Source organism: Pyrgilauda ruficollis, unplaced genomic scaffold, assembly GCF_017590135.1.
Source record: "Pyrgilauda ruficollis isolate IOZ18807 unplaced genomic scaffold, ASM1759013v1 scaffold57, whole genome shotgun sequence".
In the NCBI taxonomy this organism is placed as follows: domain Eukaryota; kingdom Metazoa; phylum Chordata; class Aves; order Passeriformes; family Passeridae; genus Pyrgilauda; species Pyrgilauda ruficollis.
Window position 1 is genome coordinate 469844 of NW_024527377.1, and position 21409 is coordinate 491252.

Sequence of the window (21409 nt, forward strand, 5' to 3'; positions counted from 1 at the left end):
ACCTTTGGCTGGGCTTATGTTTGTGTGTGCAGGTTTGTGTATGCTCCAAGTATATATGGAAGGTTCATGCTTTAACATCTGCACTCTTCCTCTCCAGCAGTGAGAATTTTTTTTTTTTTTTTTTCAGGGATACAAAAATGCACAGAAAGCACATTTGTTTAGAAGTCTAGCTCACTGGTAATCATAGTGAGGCAAGTGTTTTGCAGAGAAATGGTATCCAAGTATTTCTAGTCAGATTTCAAATAAAATCCTAATTGGTTTTCTCTCTTTTCGTCTAGTGTGGCTTCCAGCTCCTGCCTTTGTGCATTACTAAGCAATAAATATTTCTTGGCTCACTCACTGGCTCTTTGTTGTGTGCGTTTACAGCATGTGTGAGGGAAGCCTTCCTTTAGAAGAAAGACTGAAAAAACTTGTTAAGGCAGTGAAGACCAAAAATTAATTATTTCATTACTCTTTAGCTTGTGGTTGGAGCAAACTGTGATGTCTGCTTGGTTTAAAATCAGATGATTTATACCCAAAAGGTGCATATGAGTCTTTGCATTAGTTTTAAGTATTTTCAGAAACGCCTTTGTCTGCAGTGAAGAGAATGGTTATTTTTGGTGCTGTTTGGTTTTGAGGGTTGTTTTGGCTTCTGTCTGTTTCAGAACATGCCCCAGCCCCAGTTGGGCATGGGGCTCTGCAGAGGGTCCACTGGGCTCTGGGCTGCTGGATGTGGTTGAACACCATCACCCACATCTTTCCCATCTGCAGCTGGGTGAGTGTGCATGGATACTGAAATATCTCCCTGGCAGGTGATGGGCTATCACAGGAGATTCTGATAACTTCAGTTTTTTGAACTTGACTGTTTTTCTGAAACAGGGTAATATTACCAGCTTTGTTTTTCAAGCTCAAATTTTAGACACAAATAAAAGGAAAGCCTTCACCCTTTCAAAGAGAGGCCTGGATATACACCTAGAGAAGAGGATGGTACATATCTCATGTTAAAGATGCTCCAGTGTTTTCTTGGATATGGGAGTGGTGACAGTGTGTATAAACAAACATTGAATATCTGAATTCCTTCCTCAAGCAATAAATATTCACTGATCTGGTTAAAGCACTGTTTACTCTCTGTACAAGTTGAGTCTGTCTCTATTTGCAGAGAAATTCCTTCCAATATTTTTCCTGGTCAGTTGTTGGATGGAGGCTGGGTCAGCTTTCAAAGCACTTCTTTTAATACGCATCAGGTTACCCTGAGGTAAAATGGAAACCTTAGATGTTACTCCTGTAAATAAATGTTTACATAATACGAGGCACTTCTCAGCATTGCATGTCTAAGAAAAAAAGGTCACTTTTGACATCAGTAACCTTTAGAGAGTGGTGCCTTTGCCACTCAGGTAAAGGAAGTTACTGTGCGCTGCACATTCCTTCACTGGTTGGGAGTGGTCAGATGTTACTGCTTTTGTCTCCTAAAGCTTGGCATTTTAAGCTTTAAAGGCAAGATTTGGGCTTAAGGCATGGGTCCTGTAACCAGCACATACCCAGTTTTGCTCATGTAATTCCATTGAATTTCCTGGCACTAGTCATATGAAAAGCCAAGTCTGTAATGTATGTGTTTGTAGCATCAGGGCCTCAATTCTTCGTTTCTAAATGAGAAACTTCCTGTAAAGCATGGTAACAAAAGATAATGGTTTTATCTCTCTTAAGTTTTGCTGCTTTTGTGTCAAAACACTTGTCTGGCACCAAACATAAAAATATTACCATCCTATAAAACAGCAACAAAACTATTGTAGTGGCAAGAGGTTAAGGATTTCTCCCTGAATTTAACCCATGAGATGTGTAGCAGAACAGGGAGCTTTGTGTTCTGCTTTGGAATCCATTCTAGAGGACAAGCAACATCTGTCCTCTTGGGATTGTATGGTCTTGGAACCAAAGTCCATGAACAGGTGCACCAGTTCACCCACTCTGTGATACAGGGGAACCATCAATAGCACTGGGTTGTGGGATGCAGTGGAACAGGAGATTCTGATGATAAATCTGTTTTTGCTACTTATGTATTTAAAATATTGGCAAAACTTGTAGGTTTTCAGATACTGGGGGAAAAAAAACAAAGTAGGTGCTATGATGCTGTAGCCTTCTGCCTTCATGTATTGCTTGAGTTTTATCCAAAGATCATAAAGAATTAATAGTATGAGTGATTAGCCCCTCCCATGCCTGTGACAAGATTAGATGGCTTTTAATGTGCATTGCATTTTTGAACGCCCAATTCCTTCTTTGCTTCCCTGTCTATCTGTCTCGTTCCTCCCCCACAGTTTAGAGATAAATAGCAAAGAACTATTTAACAAACTTTTAATGTTGGTTAGAACGCGCTTTGCTGTTGGGATGTCTGGGTACCCTTCCTGGCATGACCCGGCTTACCGCCGGAGCACAGTCAGGAAACCTTGTTTACAGCCACCCGACTTGGTCGGGTTTTCTTTCAGCGTATTATTTTGCGTATTTAATTTTTTCCCCCGTCTGTAGCCATCCAATTGTCTTGCATATGCCCTCTTCTTCCCGTGTAATATTAATGAGCCCTCGCTGGGCACACAGAGCGCTCTTTGTTCGCGGCGGGGAGGGGATGCGGGAGTCGCGCCGCAGAGGCAGCAGCGAGCGGGGGGCTCCTCGTTCCCTTCCCCTCGAGCCCCTGGCCGGAGGAGCGCTCCGAAGGCGCGCTGGAGGGAGGGCTGGTGCCGCGGGGCTGGCGGGCGCAGGTGGCCCGCGGTGACAGCTGTGTCACATGATGGCTGCCAGCGCGGGCTCGGCCACCCGCGCGCCCGGCCTCCGCCGGGAGCGTCCCGCCGCTGCCAGGAATGTGCGGGCCGGGGGTGCCGGCTGCGGGGAGCCCGCCGTGCTTCGCCCCCCCGCTCCTCGGAGAGCGGGCTGAGCGCCCGGCGGCCGCGGCTCGGCGCTGCCCGGGGACTCGGTCATGAGACGGAGCCGGGAGCGCGGCGGAGGATGGATGGCACTGACGGGTCCGGGCCGGCGCTGCCAGGGCAGCGCTTGGCTTCCCCCTGAATTGCACTGATCTTCTCTGCAGCAAGCCCTGGAAGAGGCGAAGGAGCGGGCAAGACGGGCGCTCTTTCCTCGAGCAGAAATCCCAGGCTGTGCAGAATTGTGGGGCAGCGTTTGGGTTATGAAACTGCGGGGCAGCGCAAACGCAGCCGGGTGCAAACCCCGACACTGCTGTCCTTAAGGTGGTTTCTGTGCTCCTGTTGCTAGGATTAAGGCTTTGCATTGCAGCATGGAGAGTCTTTTGTTTGAGTTAAATTCAGACCTCTTGATATGTCACCTGACAGTCTTGTGGTTTTGGATGAATATGGCTCATTGCTATTATTAACCTGAGTTGGCAGCCAGGCACAACAGGAGTTTATAGGGATTTTCAAAAGTGGAACTGCTCGGGGGACAAAGATGCTTCCCAGGTATGGTCACTGCACAGTTCTCGAGATAATTTTAATTATTTTAAAGCTTATTGTTTTCCCTGTGATGAAAGTACGTATTTTCCAGAGATGTGAATCCTCTAGAGACTTATTTTTTTATGATTCTTACAATGATTTTATGCTAAAGGACGCATATTTTTTTTTGCCTGAATTGGTTCTATCTTGTAACTTTGCAAAGGGAAGTGCAGTCTGCTTGAATAATGTAATTTTGTTCAGTGCTAGTGAATTTAACTGAAAGGAGCTGTGTCTCATTTGTGTGTGGTTTTAATTAAAACATATTTCAGGAGAGCATGAAACTTGTGTGTGTATGTGCATATATTTTGCATGCATACATGTACCTAAATCAGCTAAAACCTGAACAGGTACTTTTTGAAATGGCATAAGTGAAGTAGTCCCAAAAATATTTTAAGAAATTATTGACAGTGGTTGTAAATTCTGCAAGGTGTGTGAATTGCGAAGTTATTCAACATACTACACAGCTTTAACAAAATCTTCCCACCAGTTTATTTTCAGTATCACACTCCAGATTATGATTACTGTGTTGACTAGGCTGTACCTAACCTGTCAGTGTTATGTCTTTTTGCTTGTGGAAAACTATCTGGCTCATGTATTAGACTTTAAGAGTATAAACTAGGTATCTTAATGAGAGTCAAGTGACTCTCATTAGAAGGGAGAAAAAATGAAAACAAACTAAAGTCAGCTTCATATACAGATAAAGAATTGGACAGAGCCAAAGAGCTTGGCAGGCAGTTGAGGTTCAGGTCCAAGTTTGTTATACCTGTGAAATACCTGGCTGACTGTACTTTGTTCCTGGTGTACAATATGTACTTAGTATAAGCAGCACAAGTTTCCTGGAGCTCAAGAAGTGCATCTATTCCAGGTGAGGATTGCTAAGCTGGTAAATAATGAGGCTGACTTAGAAGTGGAGCAGGCAGCTGACCTCCACAGTGCTGCAGTGCCTGTGGACATGTCATCCTCTTTCAAGAGATGAAAAGCAGGGGGCTTGGATTTATTTTTTTGTATTTTAAAGAAACATTATTTCCATGGGACACACCCATGTCACCACTGCAAGCAGTCAAGGGTACTTGTCCCTGAGATGATCCACCATCTGTCTATTCTTCCATGCTACCCAGAGCCCAGGTCCTGTGACTTCTGTGAAAGCCCAGCTGAGGTCACCGTGGCAGAGGGCAGAGTCACCCGGGGCTCCTTCGCAATCCAGCCTCGAGGGCTCCCTGCCTGCCCTGGCCGAGGCACCAGCGCTGCTTTTCTGTGCAGAATCAGCAAGTGCTCACCGCCACACTCACACAGCCCTGACGTGACCTCAGCTCTTGTAAAGACAAATGTCTTGCAAAATTTTTTCTAAGTATAGGCCCTGTAGTTTCTCTACTTTAGGGAACTTTCCTCCTCCTTGCAGCCTTATGGTTGTGTTATGTCACCAGCACTTAAACAGAATCTCTCTCTTGAAATGCCAGCTTTGCAAATCAGCCATGCAGCCTGGATCATCCTTGTCTTGTGAATCCTGAGAAAGTTCTTCTGTGTTTCGGGTGCTGTTGTTAAAGAAATAAATAACCTGCCCATGCCTCTAAGAGGGGATGGTCTTCCAAAGCTGCAAGGATCATTAATACACATTACAGTTCTGTTTTCATTGTTTCCAAATTAGTTGTGATCTTTGAGAATGGTCTGTGCAGCTGTTTTGTCAAATAATAAGTGAATTACTGAAATGCAGTAAGAAGCTATTAAAGTACGTAGAAGACCCTCCCTATTAATCCTATATACTCAACTTCTGTTGTATCTTCTCAAAGCCAAAAGAAAAAAATCTAATCACAGGTAATAGGAATCTGCAGAGGTGTTTGGGCTGGAGAAGGGTATTCTGTTTGGGCAGGAGAAGGGAAAAGGCATCTTGGGGCTGAGAGGAGTATCATAGGATGGTTGAACTAGGCAAGGACCATTTTCCTTCTGGATTTGATTGCTCTTTGTAGCAAAGTAACTGCAGGATCCTGTATATTGGGCTGTACAGGTATAGGTGAGTGTGCTTTGATGTGGCTGTATCTGAAATCCCAGTGCACTCGGTGGAACAGTCTCGTATTTACCATGGCAGCTCTTCATGACAGATGCAGCCTCTGTCAGAGGCTTGTGTAGTAGAAGTTGGCTGGGTCTAAGCACCACTGCAACAAGGATAATACCTGGAGAATCATCTGCAGGTGCTGGAGATAAGCTCTGGAACCCTGTGCCTCTGTTCTGATGCTCACCTAGCAGGAGTGAAGGAAGAGGTTTCCTTCTGCCAGAGCCTGCGAGGGGAACATGGGACAAGGTGGGCCCGTCTGCTCTGCCGGGCTGTTCTGTCACCCTTTAAAAAGGTGCTAACATGTAAACCATGCAGAACAGATAAGCTGGCATAAACTATAAATATCATTTGCGTAGATGCATTTAAAAATAGTTCCAAGTGATTCATCACCAGGCAATTTTTATAACTATGGGTAACATGATGTAGGAAAACAATAGTTTGACTGATAATTTCAACTTACTTTTTAGTCCTATTCTGGTTTTGAGCAACCTTATTTTTTAGAAAACCCTTTTCCAGTTCCTACCTGCTTAATGTCTTGATCATTTTGCTTCAGTTGCTTTACTTTAAGATTTCTAAAGTATCTGTTTTTATTAAAAAGTAACCAGATACTATCTAAGCCATGTTAATATAAACAGCTTTAAAAGTAGTCTCAGCCAGGGGGGAAGATAATACTAAGTGAAACCTTTAATGAAATGAAGAAGTGGTGTTCATTTTCTAGGTGGGAATGAGGAGGAAGGAATGTACTGGGATTCAATTACAGGGGAAAATCCTGTGTTTTAGTTGTTGGAGTGGTAACAAAGGATTTCTGTGTCTGTTGTGTCATCTATTAAAACTTGCACAGTGAAATAATACCAATTTACAGCCATTCAGTTCTTGCTGAGAAACCCTGATGGTGGTAATAAACTCCAGGAACACAAGAAAATTCATCCTTAGAGAGCAGTTGGAATTCTGGATTGCTATGAATCTCTATAGTAGAGGTGTCAGGAAGCGTGAAAAGGATTTGTAAATGTAAGCTACAGGTGATATTCCTTGTGATGGAAGGTAAAAAAGGCAGAAAAGCAGAAAGGATGAAAAAAGGGAAGAGCTGAACAACAGTAAGTGTGAATATGCATTAAAATACCGCTTTTCAGATCTTGGTCTCATTATTGCTAGTTTCTAATAATTCCATCATTAATGATGTGGAGTTTTCCCTTTCTCTCCCAAATAATTCCTTTTCTTTTGCACTCTGTACTTGCATGAGTGTCTGTGCAGGGGCATTGGATCAGATGCCCTCCAGAAGACCCTTCCAACCTCAACAGTCTGTCATAGTGTGAGAGCTGGGTTTTGTTTCTAAAACATCCCATGCAGCATTTATACATCAACAGATTTCCACTCCATATAGGTATTTTTGAACATCTCATTCTAGAGGAATCCCCACTTGTGTAGTGGAGATCTCCACAGGAGCAGTGTCCTGCTCAGAAGGAATTTGTCACCAATTTTTCTCTTGCTCCATGCCTGAGCTCACAGCACTTTGTGGCAAAGTCACAAACACTTCTGCTGGTGAAAGGTATTTGGGGTTTTCTTGGTGGTGGTTCTTACGGGTTTTTTGTCCTGGGTTTTTCTTTAGATCTAATCAGTTTCAAGGAAAGATCAAAGAGTGGCGATAGGTCATGGGGGAAAAAGAAACTGTCATTTCCAGAGCAGTGTGGGAAATGGAATCTCACCTTTCATTATCATTGCTAGAACATTTCATTCTACGTCTCCTGGTTTTCCTGTAGGAATCTCAAGAAAACATCAGTTAAATGTCAAAGTTAGTTTCCATTTATAAACAGAACTAATTATATTCAGAAGATCTAGGTCAGTTTTCATCTGTCTGAAGAGGAGCGCTGGAGTGCTGCCCTGTTATGTTTGTTTTGAGAATGCCTCTTGCATGCAGGAATTTTATGTTTCTGGGGATAATCTATTCAGATATCAAGCTTAACGGTATTTTAAATCTGCTAACAACAAAAGCAAACTCTGTGTCCTGCTTCCCCCTCGCTGGTGGGGGTGAGTTGGAGGTGCCAGGCTGCCTTCTGTTTACTGTCTGTCTGAATGAACTTTCCCCCAGCTCTCTGAAAGGCTCTTCTGGTTTGGGAAGTGGCCCGCTATTGCCAGGGAATGTTTTTGCAAGGCTGAAATGTGCTTAAGGATGCTATTATGTAACAGAGATAGCGCTTCTTTGGAATTATCACAAATTATGATGGATAATAACTACTAAATGCTTGTCTAGAGAAAGTTAAAATGTCATGTGAAGAACCTGAGAAGTAAACAAGCTCTTGTTACTTTCATCAAATATGTTTCTGAATACAGCAAGAGTTTTATATTTAGCTTTCTCTCCTCTTAGTGTGTAATCTGCTCTTGGAGCTTTTTATAAGTAGACTTTCCTAAGATCTGGAACAGCTACTGCCTTCTTTGCCAGTAATTTCAAAGTCAAATATCAAAAGTACTAGGTAATGGAAGACATGCTTTTGTCTGAGTGTGAAGGAAATTCAAACGCATTGCAAGGGTGGAGCAAGCAATAGCACCCTTTTGGCAAACAAGTCATTGTTATTGTCACACAGTTTCTTTACAGAAACCACAGTTCCACCAAAAAAATGTTTGTTTCTGGACTTCCACTGATTTCACATTAATATATGGAGGCCGTTCTTCCAGGAAACCAGTTTATCCAGTGGTCCTCCTCACTTCTAGCCAAAGTCATGCTCTTAGCAATTACCATCCCCAGCTCTAGTGCCTTTTGTGCCTCTCAGTTAGTAACACTCCAGGCATGTGTCATACCAGGGGCTTTGTTTTCTTACATTTTCTGAAATGCAAGATGGGGTTAATTAGGAGAGCCTCCAGTAAGTGTGAGCTTGGCTCTAAGTTTGTCACTGTGCTTGGGTTTTGGTAAAGAATTTGCTCCGTTTGGTGTCTGCACTTCGTGTGGGCATTTCATGCTGCGGATGACACTTGGCTTTAGGTGCCCACATGAGATGGTGCATGGCTCCTTGCCCCCAAATCTAGACATGAAGTTGTTTCAGCTCAAGTTGCTCAAGGTTTTCTTTCTTGTAACAAGCTGATTTGGACATCTGTTGCACACCATCTTCTCTGCAGCTTCTGTTTTTCTCTCTTGTTGCTAAATGGTGGGGATGGGCAGATTAGGAAATAGATTCCATCTCAGGAGAGTGGGTAACTGTATGTCTTGGTGCTTAGTTTCACCTCATTGGTGCTACACTAGCTGTAAAACTTGTGTACCTATACTGAGCAACCTTAAAAGCTTTTGATAGGTGATGATGGCTTTGGTGGTCAAATGGATTTTCTGCTGTTACAGAACTTGTTGTCACATAAAGCATGGGTGCAGAGCAAGAAACCCTTTGGGTGCTGAGTTAGAGGAGAGGAAATTTTACTGTAGTCTTGGAGTCTAGCATGCCACGTTTAACCCATGTTATGGGTACCTTTTTGCTGAAATACATGTACAGCTTCATGTAAATTGGGAATCTGTATCCTTCGTTAATGGCTGGAAAGTTCCAGTGCCTTGTTTCTGGCTTCTTCAAGTTCATGCCAGCACTGCTTGCCTAAAAGCCAAGAATAAGGAAGACAGAATTTCACTTGATCTAGGAAATGGCTTGTAAACTAGCTGAAAGATGATCCCTGGTGGTTTCATGGATACAGCAGGTATCTTGTTTCCTATCTTCCAAGAATTGAGATGGTGTCAGTGAAAATGGATTCCCAAGCCAATGGATGACAATGCTTGCTGGGCTTTAAAGTGGTGGCTGGCTTTTTTAAATGAAAATTTAAGCTAGTGACTACAAAGCACCCTTAAAGAAGAGAAGATTATGGAATGGTTTCCAAGCCTAGTCCCTGCAAGTTCTCCGTGTGAGATATCCTCTGGAGTAGTGGCATATAGGGAAGGTTCTGAGGCTTCAGGAAAGTGCCTTCCCTTGGAAACCAGTTTGGGAGTAGGTGTGTTAGGACTGCTTTGTGTGGTTTGCTGACCATGCCCTTGAGTCACAGTGGCTTATGTGGAGAGAACCAGGTGGTTCTCTCAAACCACCTTGTGATTATTCATCTTGGGGTTTTTTGTGTCTTTAAACACAAAAGCTAAGTTCTATGGCATTGATTCTAGATAGCTGGAACTTGAAGAAAACATCACAAGACAGAGCACAAGATCTATTAAAGCTGCAGGCATAATTTTTTGCAGTTGTAGAAGATTGGTGCACTTTATGACAGTGTAATTTGGGCACATGTAGGGGAAAGAAAAGAAAACAAAGGCCAGAGTTCTGGCTAAAGGATCAAAGGGTTTGATGAAATGGCATTGAATTTGCTGGACTCTGTTTTAATCAAGTTGTATATACAGATAATGTAAAAAGAGCAGTGCAATAAAGAGTTGTGGTAATTGATCCTTCTGCTCTTTTCTTTTTCAATTAAAGCTGGCCTTTGCCGGAGTTTGACCCAAGTCAGATCCGACTGATCGTGTATCAGGACTGCGAAAGAAGAGGCAGGAATGTCTTATTTGATTCCAGTGCTAAAAGAAAAATAGAGGATGTTTCAGTGTCGGTGAGTATTTTGCTAATTTACGTGTTTATAGTTGTATTTCTTCAAAGGACCAAATGGATAAATTGCATGCATTCTGTTTTATTCACATTGACATTTAAACATTGGTTATATGGGCAGGACTATATTTAAATGCCTGTTAAGTTGCAAATTATTCAGGCTTCAGTGGTTTCACTTTTACCAGCTTTAAATACTATAGTGATCTCGTTATTCTGGGATTTATCTACTTTCTGCTCTTTCAGTGAGAAGGATTTCTTCCTGGGGCTGCAGCAAGCAATGCTGGGGGTTGAAACAGGGTCTGAACTGGGATTTATTGATCTAGTTTTGTGCCGTGGTGGGGTCTGCCTTCTTAGTCAGAAGGTGCCCCCAGCCCTGTGTCCTCTTGTGTCCTGGTTGCTTAACTTTGTCAATTGTTGTTTGTATGCTTTGCTGACAGTTTTTTCACACAAAGTTACTTGAAAACTCTGTTTTTCCTTTTGGCATGATTTGCATGGTAATCTATTAATTGGAACTGAAATGGATGCGGTCAGATGGGGATACTTCCTTCCAAGGGCTCTGGACAGAAGATTAATTTCTGGCCACAGTGCTACTGAAAGTGGTGGTATGAGGCTGGACAACTTATTTTGCTGCTTTGAACTTCTTTTCACCATTTCTAAAAACATTCACAAATCATTTTAAGCTCTGCAAGCAGAAAGCACGGTGTGAATTGAAATTAATGATTCCAGCTGCTTTTACCTATAGGACTTATGGAGGTCCTTCTGTAAGCAGGGGTACACAAAATAACATGTTACCCCCAAGCCCTGGCTTTCCTGTTGGGTATTGGAATACAGCAAGAAGATTTTTCATCCAGCTTTCCAAATCCTTCCAGCCTGTTGCCAGCCTGATGCTCTTAAGCCTGGTCTCAAGTGCTGTGTCCAGTATCCAAACCTCTGGATCTGTGTCTTACCAGGCACAAACTTCCAGGCTTCTCCATTGCTTACTCCAGTGCTTTTATAGCCATGAATCAAGATCCAAATTTCCTAGTTTTTATAGAGAATTTGTGAAATAAAGCAAGTTTCATAAGATGTTAAAAAACTGCATCTTTCTTTTTTGTTTAAACTTGTAAGAATGGTTCTATTACTTCCTGTTCTTCCTGATGTTCTTGCCAGGAAAACAGGTTTTTAAAGACAGGAGGTCTTTAGAAGTGGTTTATTGGTATGCTGGCTGTGCTTATTGCTATTACTTCATTAATAAAAATAGCATGCAGTATAAATCCTCTTGCCAGATTTAAATTAATTTCTTGAAAGTCTAAAACCTCTTTAAGATAGATGTGTACCTGCCCACTGAACTTGCAAACTTCACTGTTTAGAGTTACTTCAGAAAGCTCATTGACTGTGGCATCTCAACAGCAACAGGATAAATGGCTGATAATGGAGCTGATATGGTTCCATATTAATCTTCCCTTTTTCTTTGCTAAGAGGATGGGAAACAGCTGTAGTCCCCATCTCCACATGAGACTAGTGGAGAAAAAGTCTTTCCAGGGCATTTCAAATACCCAGAAGTCATCTCTAGGAACTTGATACATTTGTTTTTCATGGTATTAGGATTCTTTGAAGGACGACATATTGAAATATTTGCTTGCCATGTACCTGCTTTCAGCATTCAGATAATGTCATGTCAGGCAAAACTTTTCTCATACAACAAAAGTTTGCAGGTAAAAACATGCAAGAGAGGCTGGGCTTGATGTGAGCTCAGTGTGGGTTTGTGCAGTGAGCAGGATGTACTGGCCGTTTTCAAGGAATTGCATTGTTCCTTTCTTTCACTCTTTATCATGATTTTCATTAGCAAAGACACACCCTGCCTATACAAAGCCAGATCTTGGCTCTAAGCACATTCCAAGGCACTCTTGCCCTTTTGCAGCCAGCCATGTGTGGGCTGGGCACTCTCTGTTCTGAAAGGGTATCTGTTCAGCACCCCACTTTTTGTGCAAGGCTTTCTGCATCTCTTCCCCCTCATCCCCCATTTCCTAATGTGATTTAGACCTCTGGATCTACAAATAACACTGGGAAGACATTTGGAAGAGTGCCTGGCAGTGGCTAGAGTGTTCTGGTTCAAGTCAAAGCAGTCTAACACAGAGAATCAAGAGGATTTCACTTTGCTTTATGGTGCTGTGCTCTTCAGTTCCCATTTTCTGTTGTTTATCAGAGATGAAAGCAATTATAATTTAAGAGTTGTATGCCTGCAAGGTGAGATGTATTTTAGTCTGTTTTATATGTATAATCCCTACATATATTTAAAGCTGTGTGTGGTGGGCCAAGGTTGAACACGGCTCAGTCATTTGAATTCTGTAAGGGAGAGTGTGGTCATAAAATTTAAGGAGCATCAGAGAAAATCTTTGCAGACACAGATGTTTCAAGAAGTAAAACAGTAAGCTCTGGATTTTTGATCAGTGAAAACTGCTGAGTTTGTGCTCACACCAAGCTGGGCTCTCATTTGTAAAGCATTACTAGGTTCATCTTACCCGTGAGGGAAATGTGGCTATAACACAAATAAGGACCTTTTGTTTTCATTGGATATTCAATCAGCCTCTTCATGTCTTCAGTAAAGGTAAATATTAAGTAGAGAAGAATTTGGGGAGGGTTTTGCACAGCAGGACACTGAAGGCAGTCAAGAGTTTGCAGCGTGGCCACTACAATATTCTAATTGCTCCAGAGAAGTGATGATTTCCCCAGCCTTGCTAGAGTTAAACGTGGCTGGGGAAGCTGAGCAGCAGCCTGGTGACGAGGAGGGCTGGCTGCTATTCCCCACACCGGGAATGTTGGCCCAAGGCTGTGCCAGGCGCAGATCTGCCTCAGGCAGCTGTGGGCACTTCGCATGTGGGAGGCAGAGAGATCCCCTTTGTGAGTCCTATACCTTTTTTGGTGCTAAGCAGGAAAGGTCCTTCCCCAGCTTTCCAGGGGATGGGCTATTGATCAGCTGGGCTCTGGAAGCAGAGGGGAAAGGCTGCTGTCTCTCGAGCTCCAGAAAATTGTGTGTGTGAGTTCTGCCAGGGTATCCCAGAAAGAGAGTGGCTGCTGCCCCTTCCAGCCCTGTGGCACTAGGTCATGAGCAAATGCATCAGAACAGCCATTTGCACACTGAATGCACCAGGGCAGCGTGTGGTATGAGAAGAGGCTTTACTGAACAGCCTCTGTCCCCACCCAAGCATCCACATCCCTTGGATTTTTGGGCATCAAAGAACTTCTATGGGCAAGCTTGTGGGTTTGCACCACTGTTTCCTCTAGAGAGTTATTTTTTTCATTCCTCTTAGCAGTGAGTATCTCATTTCTAATGAGATTGTGTTACTTGATGTGCAGGTGATAATGTTACAACCTATGACTGGTTTCTGCTGTTAGACTCTGTTCCGTGCTCCTCTGCTCCTTTTGCTCTGACACCTCCTCTCCTGCTCTCTGCTCCCAGGTGCCATCAGCCCCGCTCTCCTCCCTGTGCCCTGGGCTATAGGGAGTTCCCAAGCCAGGAGCTGTGTGTGAACAAAAAAATCTGTGACACCAGGCCTCCTTTGAATTTCAAATCAGCACAACAAGCAGCTCCTTCTCTTGCTTAAGGTGCAGCAGCCAGGTGGCCCAGCCAGTGCCAGGCTGTCAGCCTCACCTCTGCCTTTCCCTGTGCTTGGTTGGCTTCCCAACCTTGACACTGCATCCATACTCAGCTCATGCTAAGGCTGGCTTGTGTTTTACTGTGTGGTGCAGGAATTATGTCCCCATAACTGCCAGTGTGCAAAGGCCAGCTGAAGTATGAGGAGTTTGCCTCCAAGGGCTGGTAATGGATTGGGATAAGAATGCCACAGGAATGGTGCCACGAGGGAGGAGTAGGGAGTGAAGTAAAGAAGAAGCTGAAAAGGGGAACCTTGGATCATGGCTTCCCTTGGAGCAAGCAAAGTGAAACAGGGATTAACTCTCTCATTTTAATGCTCATTTTCCTTTCTGTTTTGTCCGGTGGGGATTTATGATAAGGTGGTGGTTAACTCTGGGGATCTGGCTATACAGAGGTGCTGATGGGACGTGTGAGAGCTAAAAGATTTCCTGAGTTTGAAGATCAGCCTACAGGAAGGTTTGCAGTACAGGGAGGAAGGTGGGGCGGGGGGGTGTCAAGAGACCATGAGAAAAAGAAGGGAGGAAAAAAAGGAAGGACCAAACTGCACTGTGCTGAGCAGAGATCTAGAGTTTGGGCATGTGGTAGGAAAGCGGGAAAGACAAAGAGTCAGAGAAGGGCAGTGACTTGTTGCCAGGACCCAGAGGCTGAAGAAGGTTTTCAGAAATAGCATTTGTTTTGGTTTTCTGAAGAAATGAGAGACCTGGGGTACAGAATTTGAGATGTAGAGGTGCATTAGTGAAGTTCAATTTGGAGAACGGAAAGTTCACCTCTTCCACTAGTTGTCTTTATCTTTGAATAATTTCACTGAAAGGTCATATGATACTTGATCTCCTTCAGCAGCAATTTCTTTTACTCTGAATGTCATATTTATCCCAAAGTAGAGAAATGGCATGCTGCTTGAACCAAGCCGGGATTAGCCACGTGTTCTGATAGACTTCAGCACTGGATAAATGTTGAACAGCAAATTGCTTTGAGGGATTAGTAATTGGATAGTGAGCCTTTTGCTTTTAGGTGAGTTGTGTGAAATGGAGACTCTGGACTCTGTCTGGCTCTCAGGACAGGTTTCCAGTGAGCAGAGCAGAGCAGATGGATAAAGCTGTAAGCACAGAGATCAAGTCCCACCTTCTTAGCTCAGCTTATTCTCTCTAAACAGACATGGAAAAATACTAGTGGAGTAAGGGAGCATGGGGTTGTCCTGACTTCTTTCACTCACCTCTGAGTAACAGAGGAACTCGACAGCTCTAGAAATAAAGGAAAATTGCAGCACTTGGCAGCTGCATTTTAAGAAATATATCTGGATTTTTACACGAGCACTTGAAAGGGAGAAATGAGTGCCTATTCAGGTTACTCCCATGTGTTAGGTGGATGCATACATTTCATTGCACATACAGACCTACTCATTAATACAGCAAAAGAGTTATTTGCCTGTTTTGAAATATTTTTTATTCTGGAAAGCCTGTTTTGAAAGTGAGGAACAGAGCTCTTGAAGAGTAGCAACTTTGCTTGGAAATGGAGATTTCTCTATCACTGCCATCGCAGTGGTATTTGAGCACCTGCTGTTGCAGAGAGGTAAAAAAGAGTAAAGCATATGATGACATTTCTTTTCCCTTCTGTCACTCACTCACAGCCCTAACACACCTACACAGACTGTGATTTAGTTCAACACACCAGACTCCTTTCAACTTTCTTGTTATCCCCAAAGCAAAACCTGCCCAGCAGAAATTCCTCTTCCTATTCACAGCACTGGGCATGTTTTTCCCACTTGCTGAGGAGAATAGAGTTTGTGTCAAAGAGATAAAAGTCTTTGCTGACAGATGTGGAGAAAAGAGACTCCAGAAGAGGAACTGAGGAAGAAAATGACTTTGTACCTTGTACCCTATAAAGACATTTTACTTTAAGTTTTCTTCAGAACTACCTGATAGGTCTCCAAGACTTTCAGCAAGCGATGACCTCTAATGTCAGAACTGGGACTGCCAGAAGTCTTTGGAGCTGGGTGGTATCTGCAGTGAGCTGGCAGGGAGGGAACAGACCCCAGCAGGGAGAGCAGGGTGGCAGCCAGGAGCAGAGCTGCCCACGGCATCCTTCCAGCAGATGTTCTGCTCTCCAGCAAAAATGGGCATTTCAGAGCGCTCAGCACCACCCTGCCCAGGGAGTGGATTTGATGCAACTGTGTCTAATTGGGAAGAAAATTCACAGCTTTGAAACATTGCCTTGTACAGTTCTTAAATAATGAGGTTACTTTTTTATTTTTGGAAGCCTGGCTTGAATATCTTTGGAATATTATGTGGGAATGCAAGTAATCCCACTCCTTTGATGGATAATGTCTTGAGATTTGTAGCATCTAAAATTTCATTGACATTTGAAGTCAGAAATTGCAGAGGAGAGAGTCACTGCAAGTACTTGATCTCATTGTCCAAGGAGTTCATCTTAAACACATGCTAAATTTGTGAAAGAGCAAACACCAAAATTCATCAGTGATCTGCATTTTAGGAGGGATTTACTGTTCACAAGGTTCTGAAAAGTGGGAGCTGAAAGATTCTGACCTCATTTAAAGACTCCTTGCAGGAGTTTTGGTTCATTAAACTCCACTGCAAAGACCAAACAGCCATTTTCCTGGTTTGCTATTTAAATTAGGCAACTATTACTGCAAGTTATCCGACCACCCAGTGGATCTGGGAAAAAGCTGCTGTGCAGAAAAATGCAGTGATAATGAGAAGAAATTATGTAAAAGTAATTGATTTGCAAACTCAGCCTATTCTTTTTAATGCACAGGATTTTATTTTCTCTTGAAAAGTCAGTAGATGCATTTCTACAGTCTCAAGGAAGTTTAGTTATAATTGTAACATTTTAGAAGGAACTTTCAACATCTGATGGAAAATGCAAGCTGAAATGTGGTTTGCCTGCAAAAGCTGCTGTAACCCTGTGGATTGTATGTGGTTTTATCACATGATGCTTGCCTAGCCTAGGACATTGTTGTTTGTGTCAGAGATAAAATGCAATTCTAGTTCACAAGCTCCTACTGAAGTCATATGATGATCGTTCACATGTTCCAGCCATTGTGCACTGTGCTCAAGCCACAGATCCTCAGCAGCCATTAGCAAATCTACATATTGCAGAATTTCAACGAGCTCTCCACTGTGTGGAAAGGAGAGGACACTGCTGTGTGTCAGGAAAGCTGACAGGGCTGGGGAAAGTGAACACTTCCCTCCCCTCTGCCACGGAGTTACTAATTTCTCTGCACATTTTTCCTTGAGGCTTTCTGTGGCAGCAGCTCTCTGAGGGAGCAGCAGTGGAGGCTGCCACGTGGGGCTTTATAATCCTGGCCGTTTTCAGCTGCTTTGCTGAACCTCACCCACAGTTAGGGCCAAATTTAAGTCACCTGTCCCTAAAAAAGTAACCTGGACACTTTAGGACAGAGGCATGGGACTCCCATCCCACCACAGCAGTAATGCCAGTCATATTTTCAAACAGCTATTGCTGATTGTTGAGCAGTCGTGGAGTTACTAATGTGTGCCTTGGCTATTTCACACTTTTCTTTATGCCTTTTTCTTAGAAGTTGAGACATGGCCATGTTTTTGGATGAAGGGGAAGCTTGTGGCAGGGAGCTGTGAGTTCAGAGATGAAGCTGTGACATATAACAGCACTTCTGTGTTCCCATCTGTCCCTTAAACCTTGCTTTCAGCAGGGTTTGCTTCCAGCTTGCTCTTACTGGTTTGGTGATTGTGTAGGAAATGGTAATTAAGGAAGTCTTAGGGCAGAGTTAGTGTGGAATTTTGAGCAGTGTAGACTATTTATGTCTCCTAGTGCTGCCTACCAGCAGATGTAAATAATGCCAACCTTACGGGGGTGTGCTGAAGTGTAACGAGTGTGTGAAAAATACATTGAGATCTTTAGGTGAAGAGGGTTGGCAATGCCAGTGCTGTGTAAACTGCATTAACTTGGTGGGTGCTGATTCTGCTCGGGATGCTGGGATTCTCAATGGAACTCACAAATGCTTTTAAATAGTGAATGAAACACAGTGAAGCATCTCCCATGCCAGTGATTAATAATTCTCTGTGTAGAGTGGACTCAGATCCTGCCCATCCTGTACATCAGTTCCAGCTCCATCTGGGCCCTCTAAACTCTCTGCTCTGCTCTGCTTTCTGTTTGAATCTCTATCAGAATTTACCTTTTCAATTGATTCTCCATAATTTTGCAGATCTTTTCTGCCTTCTCTGTAGCATTGTGTTTTTCAGTGTTGTCCATTTTCAGCCTCACAATTCCCTCATACAGAAAACATAAGGAATGTGTCACCTCTGTGCCACTCTTGAGAAAGACTAAGGGGCTTAGACACAGCTAGGGAGAGATCTGTGAAAAACAGGATCTTTACTCTCCACTTGCCCTTGTAACATGAATCTTCTGAATTCTGTGTTATTCTTGCTTGATAATTAATGGTGAGCTGCTCCTTCCTGTGTGCTGCTTACACTACTGTGGCATCTCCACTCTGGCAGGTGCAGGGACTAAGGTGGACATTGCCATCTTTCCTTTAAATGTTTTGGTGCCATCCTCTCTCTCTTGGGTCTAGAAAAGTCTGCTTAGGAAGATGGAGTTGTAGTGACCTGTTGGCTTCTGGCTAACTGGAAATAAAAGTGCTCAGCTTTTCTTTGGACCGCCAGGCTGCAAGAGATATGATTATGTGTTCTATTACCTGTTTCCTGGGGCATGAGCCTTTCAGCTGTTAAATATCTTACTTAAACAGGTAAAGACAATGACACTAACAGTGATTTCAGCTCATGGGTCTTAGTCACATGTGTCACATGTGTTGTCTTTATTTAGCTGACTCTGCAGTGATGCTCAAGTGAGAGTTTTTGGGAAATGCTGCCAACTAAAGCCTGGAGGAGACAGCTCTTCTTCCTTGGATAGTTCAATCAATTCATCCTCCTCATTCTCTGATCCAAAAGAGCAATGCCCAAAATACCAGGTGAGTCTGTTTTTTTTTTCTCTGTAACTCATGTCAAATGCTAACAGCAGGTGAGGCACAACTGTTTTAAATACTTGAAATGAGAGGCTGGCAGTGGAGAGCAGTTTTCAGTCAGAACCAAGATACGGGGTATGACTCAGGAGTGTTTAACACTGTAGCTTTGGGTGTTATCAAGTCTAAAACCAACCAGCTGGTTCTCTTGGGATGTCTTGAATGGCAGCGATTTCTCCAGGGCATTTGTTCCATTTTGTGATGCAGATGATAACACTCATTTGGTGTGATCAGACTAGGCACAAATATCTTGGTGTAGATGAAGTAGTCTATTTCATTGTCAAATGCCAGGGAAATAACAGAGACGCACATTGTCTGTAGGGATGGTCTGTGTAACAGCTTTTTAAGGGATTCGGTGCACTTGAGTTCCATTTTATATAAGAGATTTTGGCCATGAGAGTAGCTAGAGTCATCTGACACGGATATATTTTTGTCATCTCTCCTTCCACAGATCACAAGTGTTTTATATTAAGCCACCCTAAAATAGAACTAAGCCCTTTTCACTCTTTGTAATGAAGTAATTGTGTGTTTGAGGGAAGCTGCTATCTCCACAACCTGCTCTGGAGTACAATACTACTGATGTCTTAATCTCCCATAGATAGAAACGAAGAAGCTTCCAGTGCTGACTTTCCTACTGTCACGTTAACTCCTGCTATATTTGGCAAGCTGTGTATTCTTGTTTTCTCTGTCTCATCACACTCTTTTCCACAGCTTGGGTAAGGTGGCTGAAGATCTGTTTTCCGTTCCTCCCTTCCTGGCAGGGCATTTAACTGCGGTTATGAAAGGAAGAGACGTTTCTGTCAGCAGCTCCCTTCCAGCACAAAGCAACCTCCTTTGTGCACTGTGTGCCCAAGAAAAACCATGCCCCCCACTACCCAGAAACTGGCTCTCCTCCAGAGCAGGCTCTATGCAAACAATGCTCAATGTTGCTAAAGAAAATAAATTCTAGTGTTTGGCATGAGAGGGTGTATTTTATAGCTGTGGAAAGTTTTCCTTTTGAAGTTCCCATTTCCTCATGTGTGTCACTCACTCAAAATGTTACTGAGTTGAATTGAAATCTCAGTGGCTGTGTGACTGTGCTACATAGTTTCAGCTGAAGTTGGTCTTCCACAGCATATTTATTGTGAACTGTCTACTGCATTCATCAGACTCCTTCCAGGCTTCCCCAGCACGTGAGCAGGGAGACAAAAATACAAGAATTCTTCAATGTTCAATAAAATTTCGTATTGGGTATGCAGAGGAGCGAGAGTAAGTTTGTCCAGACTTCACTCAGCCTGGCATTTCCTATGTTCTAACTGCTGTGTCTGTAACCTCAAAGGTTACTTAGAGGATTTGCAGTATTTATAAGTTCTCTTGTTTGTTTTTTGTAAGGCTATAAAATGGAAGTTCAAATAATATAATACTGTGGGATTTTTAAAATACTGCTTTATGTTTTCTTGTTTAACTACACTTTGATTGTATATGAACAACTTTAATTGCAAGGTGAAATACAGACGATTTGTTCCAGGCTTCCATATTTGTAATAATGTCCCATATTTAACACTTATTTCCTTATTGGCTTTTTAATTTACAGATACACTTAGTTATTGACAGGACAATAAGTACAGTAAAGGGAGTATTAAAAACTGTAAATATGTTCAGAAATGTAATTTCCAAATCATGCAAATGTTACCACCTCTAATATGCTAATGTGCAATCACAAACACTTGTGGGTATTTTATGATCAGTTTTTATGGGAGCTCTAAACTGTGACCTGAGGAGTTGGTTTGTGTCCAGGCTGTCAGTGCTCCAGGTTGTGCCCTTTTTGACAGATGCTGCTTGGCTACTTTTTGTTTGAGTTTGAGTATTTAACCCCCTTCCCCAGTTGGTTGTACTCTGCTTTGGTCTTGAGCGACCTGTATTTTGCAGCATTAGAGGCCCAAAGAGTTGAGCTGTAACAGTGTTTCCATGCTAAATGCATGAAATATGTGTCTTTGGTTATGCATGGTAAAATTACTGTTATTAATTGTAGAGGGAATGCCAGACTGAACCGGCCATGGGCTCATCTTATCACACTCTTTCCCTTCAGTGGGGCTTGCCTGTCTTTCAGAGGAAAGGGAGACCCCTATAATTAAATTTGAAAGCAGCTGATTTTCACTTTAAGTTGTCTGTTTGACAAAGAAAATCAATACTTTAAGATAAAGTATTTTTACTGAGCTTTAGAATGATATTTTCACAACAGCAGAAAGTTGAAATCAAAACCCACCATCAAGGGCTTGACATTTAATCAGAATTGTGTCCTTCATTTGGAGATCTGCAACAGATTTAAAAACAATCATAGAGTGAGGCTGTAGTAATTTGCAGTATTCTTAAGACAGGATTTTGTGATGCTGGCAAACCTGTTATTTCCTGTAGTCATTAACATCTATGCTGAGATTTCCTTGGAGCTGCTGGTTCATACTGACTGGTTTTAAATTCTAGTTTTTCCAGTACTGCCTACAGTGCACCTGAGCAGTGGGATGGCCTGGGAGGCAGAGATGGAAATTTCACTGAGGCCCAGCTAATGATCAGCTTTTGCCCTGTCATTGAACACCTAGAAAGCTTGGAGTTGTACCCTCATTTTTACAGTTGTGGTTTCTGCTTTCAGTCATCCCCTCTCCCCTTGCAGGGATAGATTTCAGAGGTTAAAAGTATGGCTGTTAAAAGTATCATCAGCTTAAC

General features: G+C 42.8%; 1 protein-coding gene across 1 annotated transcript in view; it reads left to right on the forward strand.

Annotated features, from left to right (window-relative positions):
* FNIP1 (folliculin interacting protein 1) overlaps nt 1–21409 on the forward strand; it is a 64635-nt gene that overhangs the window by 17244 nt on the left and 25982 nt on the right. The window contains exons 2-3 of the mRNA XM_041481808.1: nt 9942–10070; nt 18517–18658. Of these exons, the coding sequence (XP_041337742.1) occupies nt 9942–10070; nt 18517–18658 (271 nt within the window). The remainder of the gene's footprint in view (nt 1–9941; nt 10071–18516; nt 18659–21409) is intronic.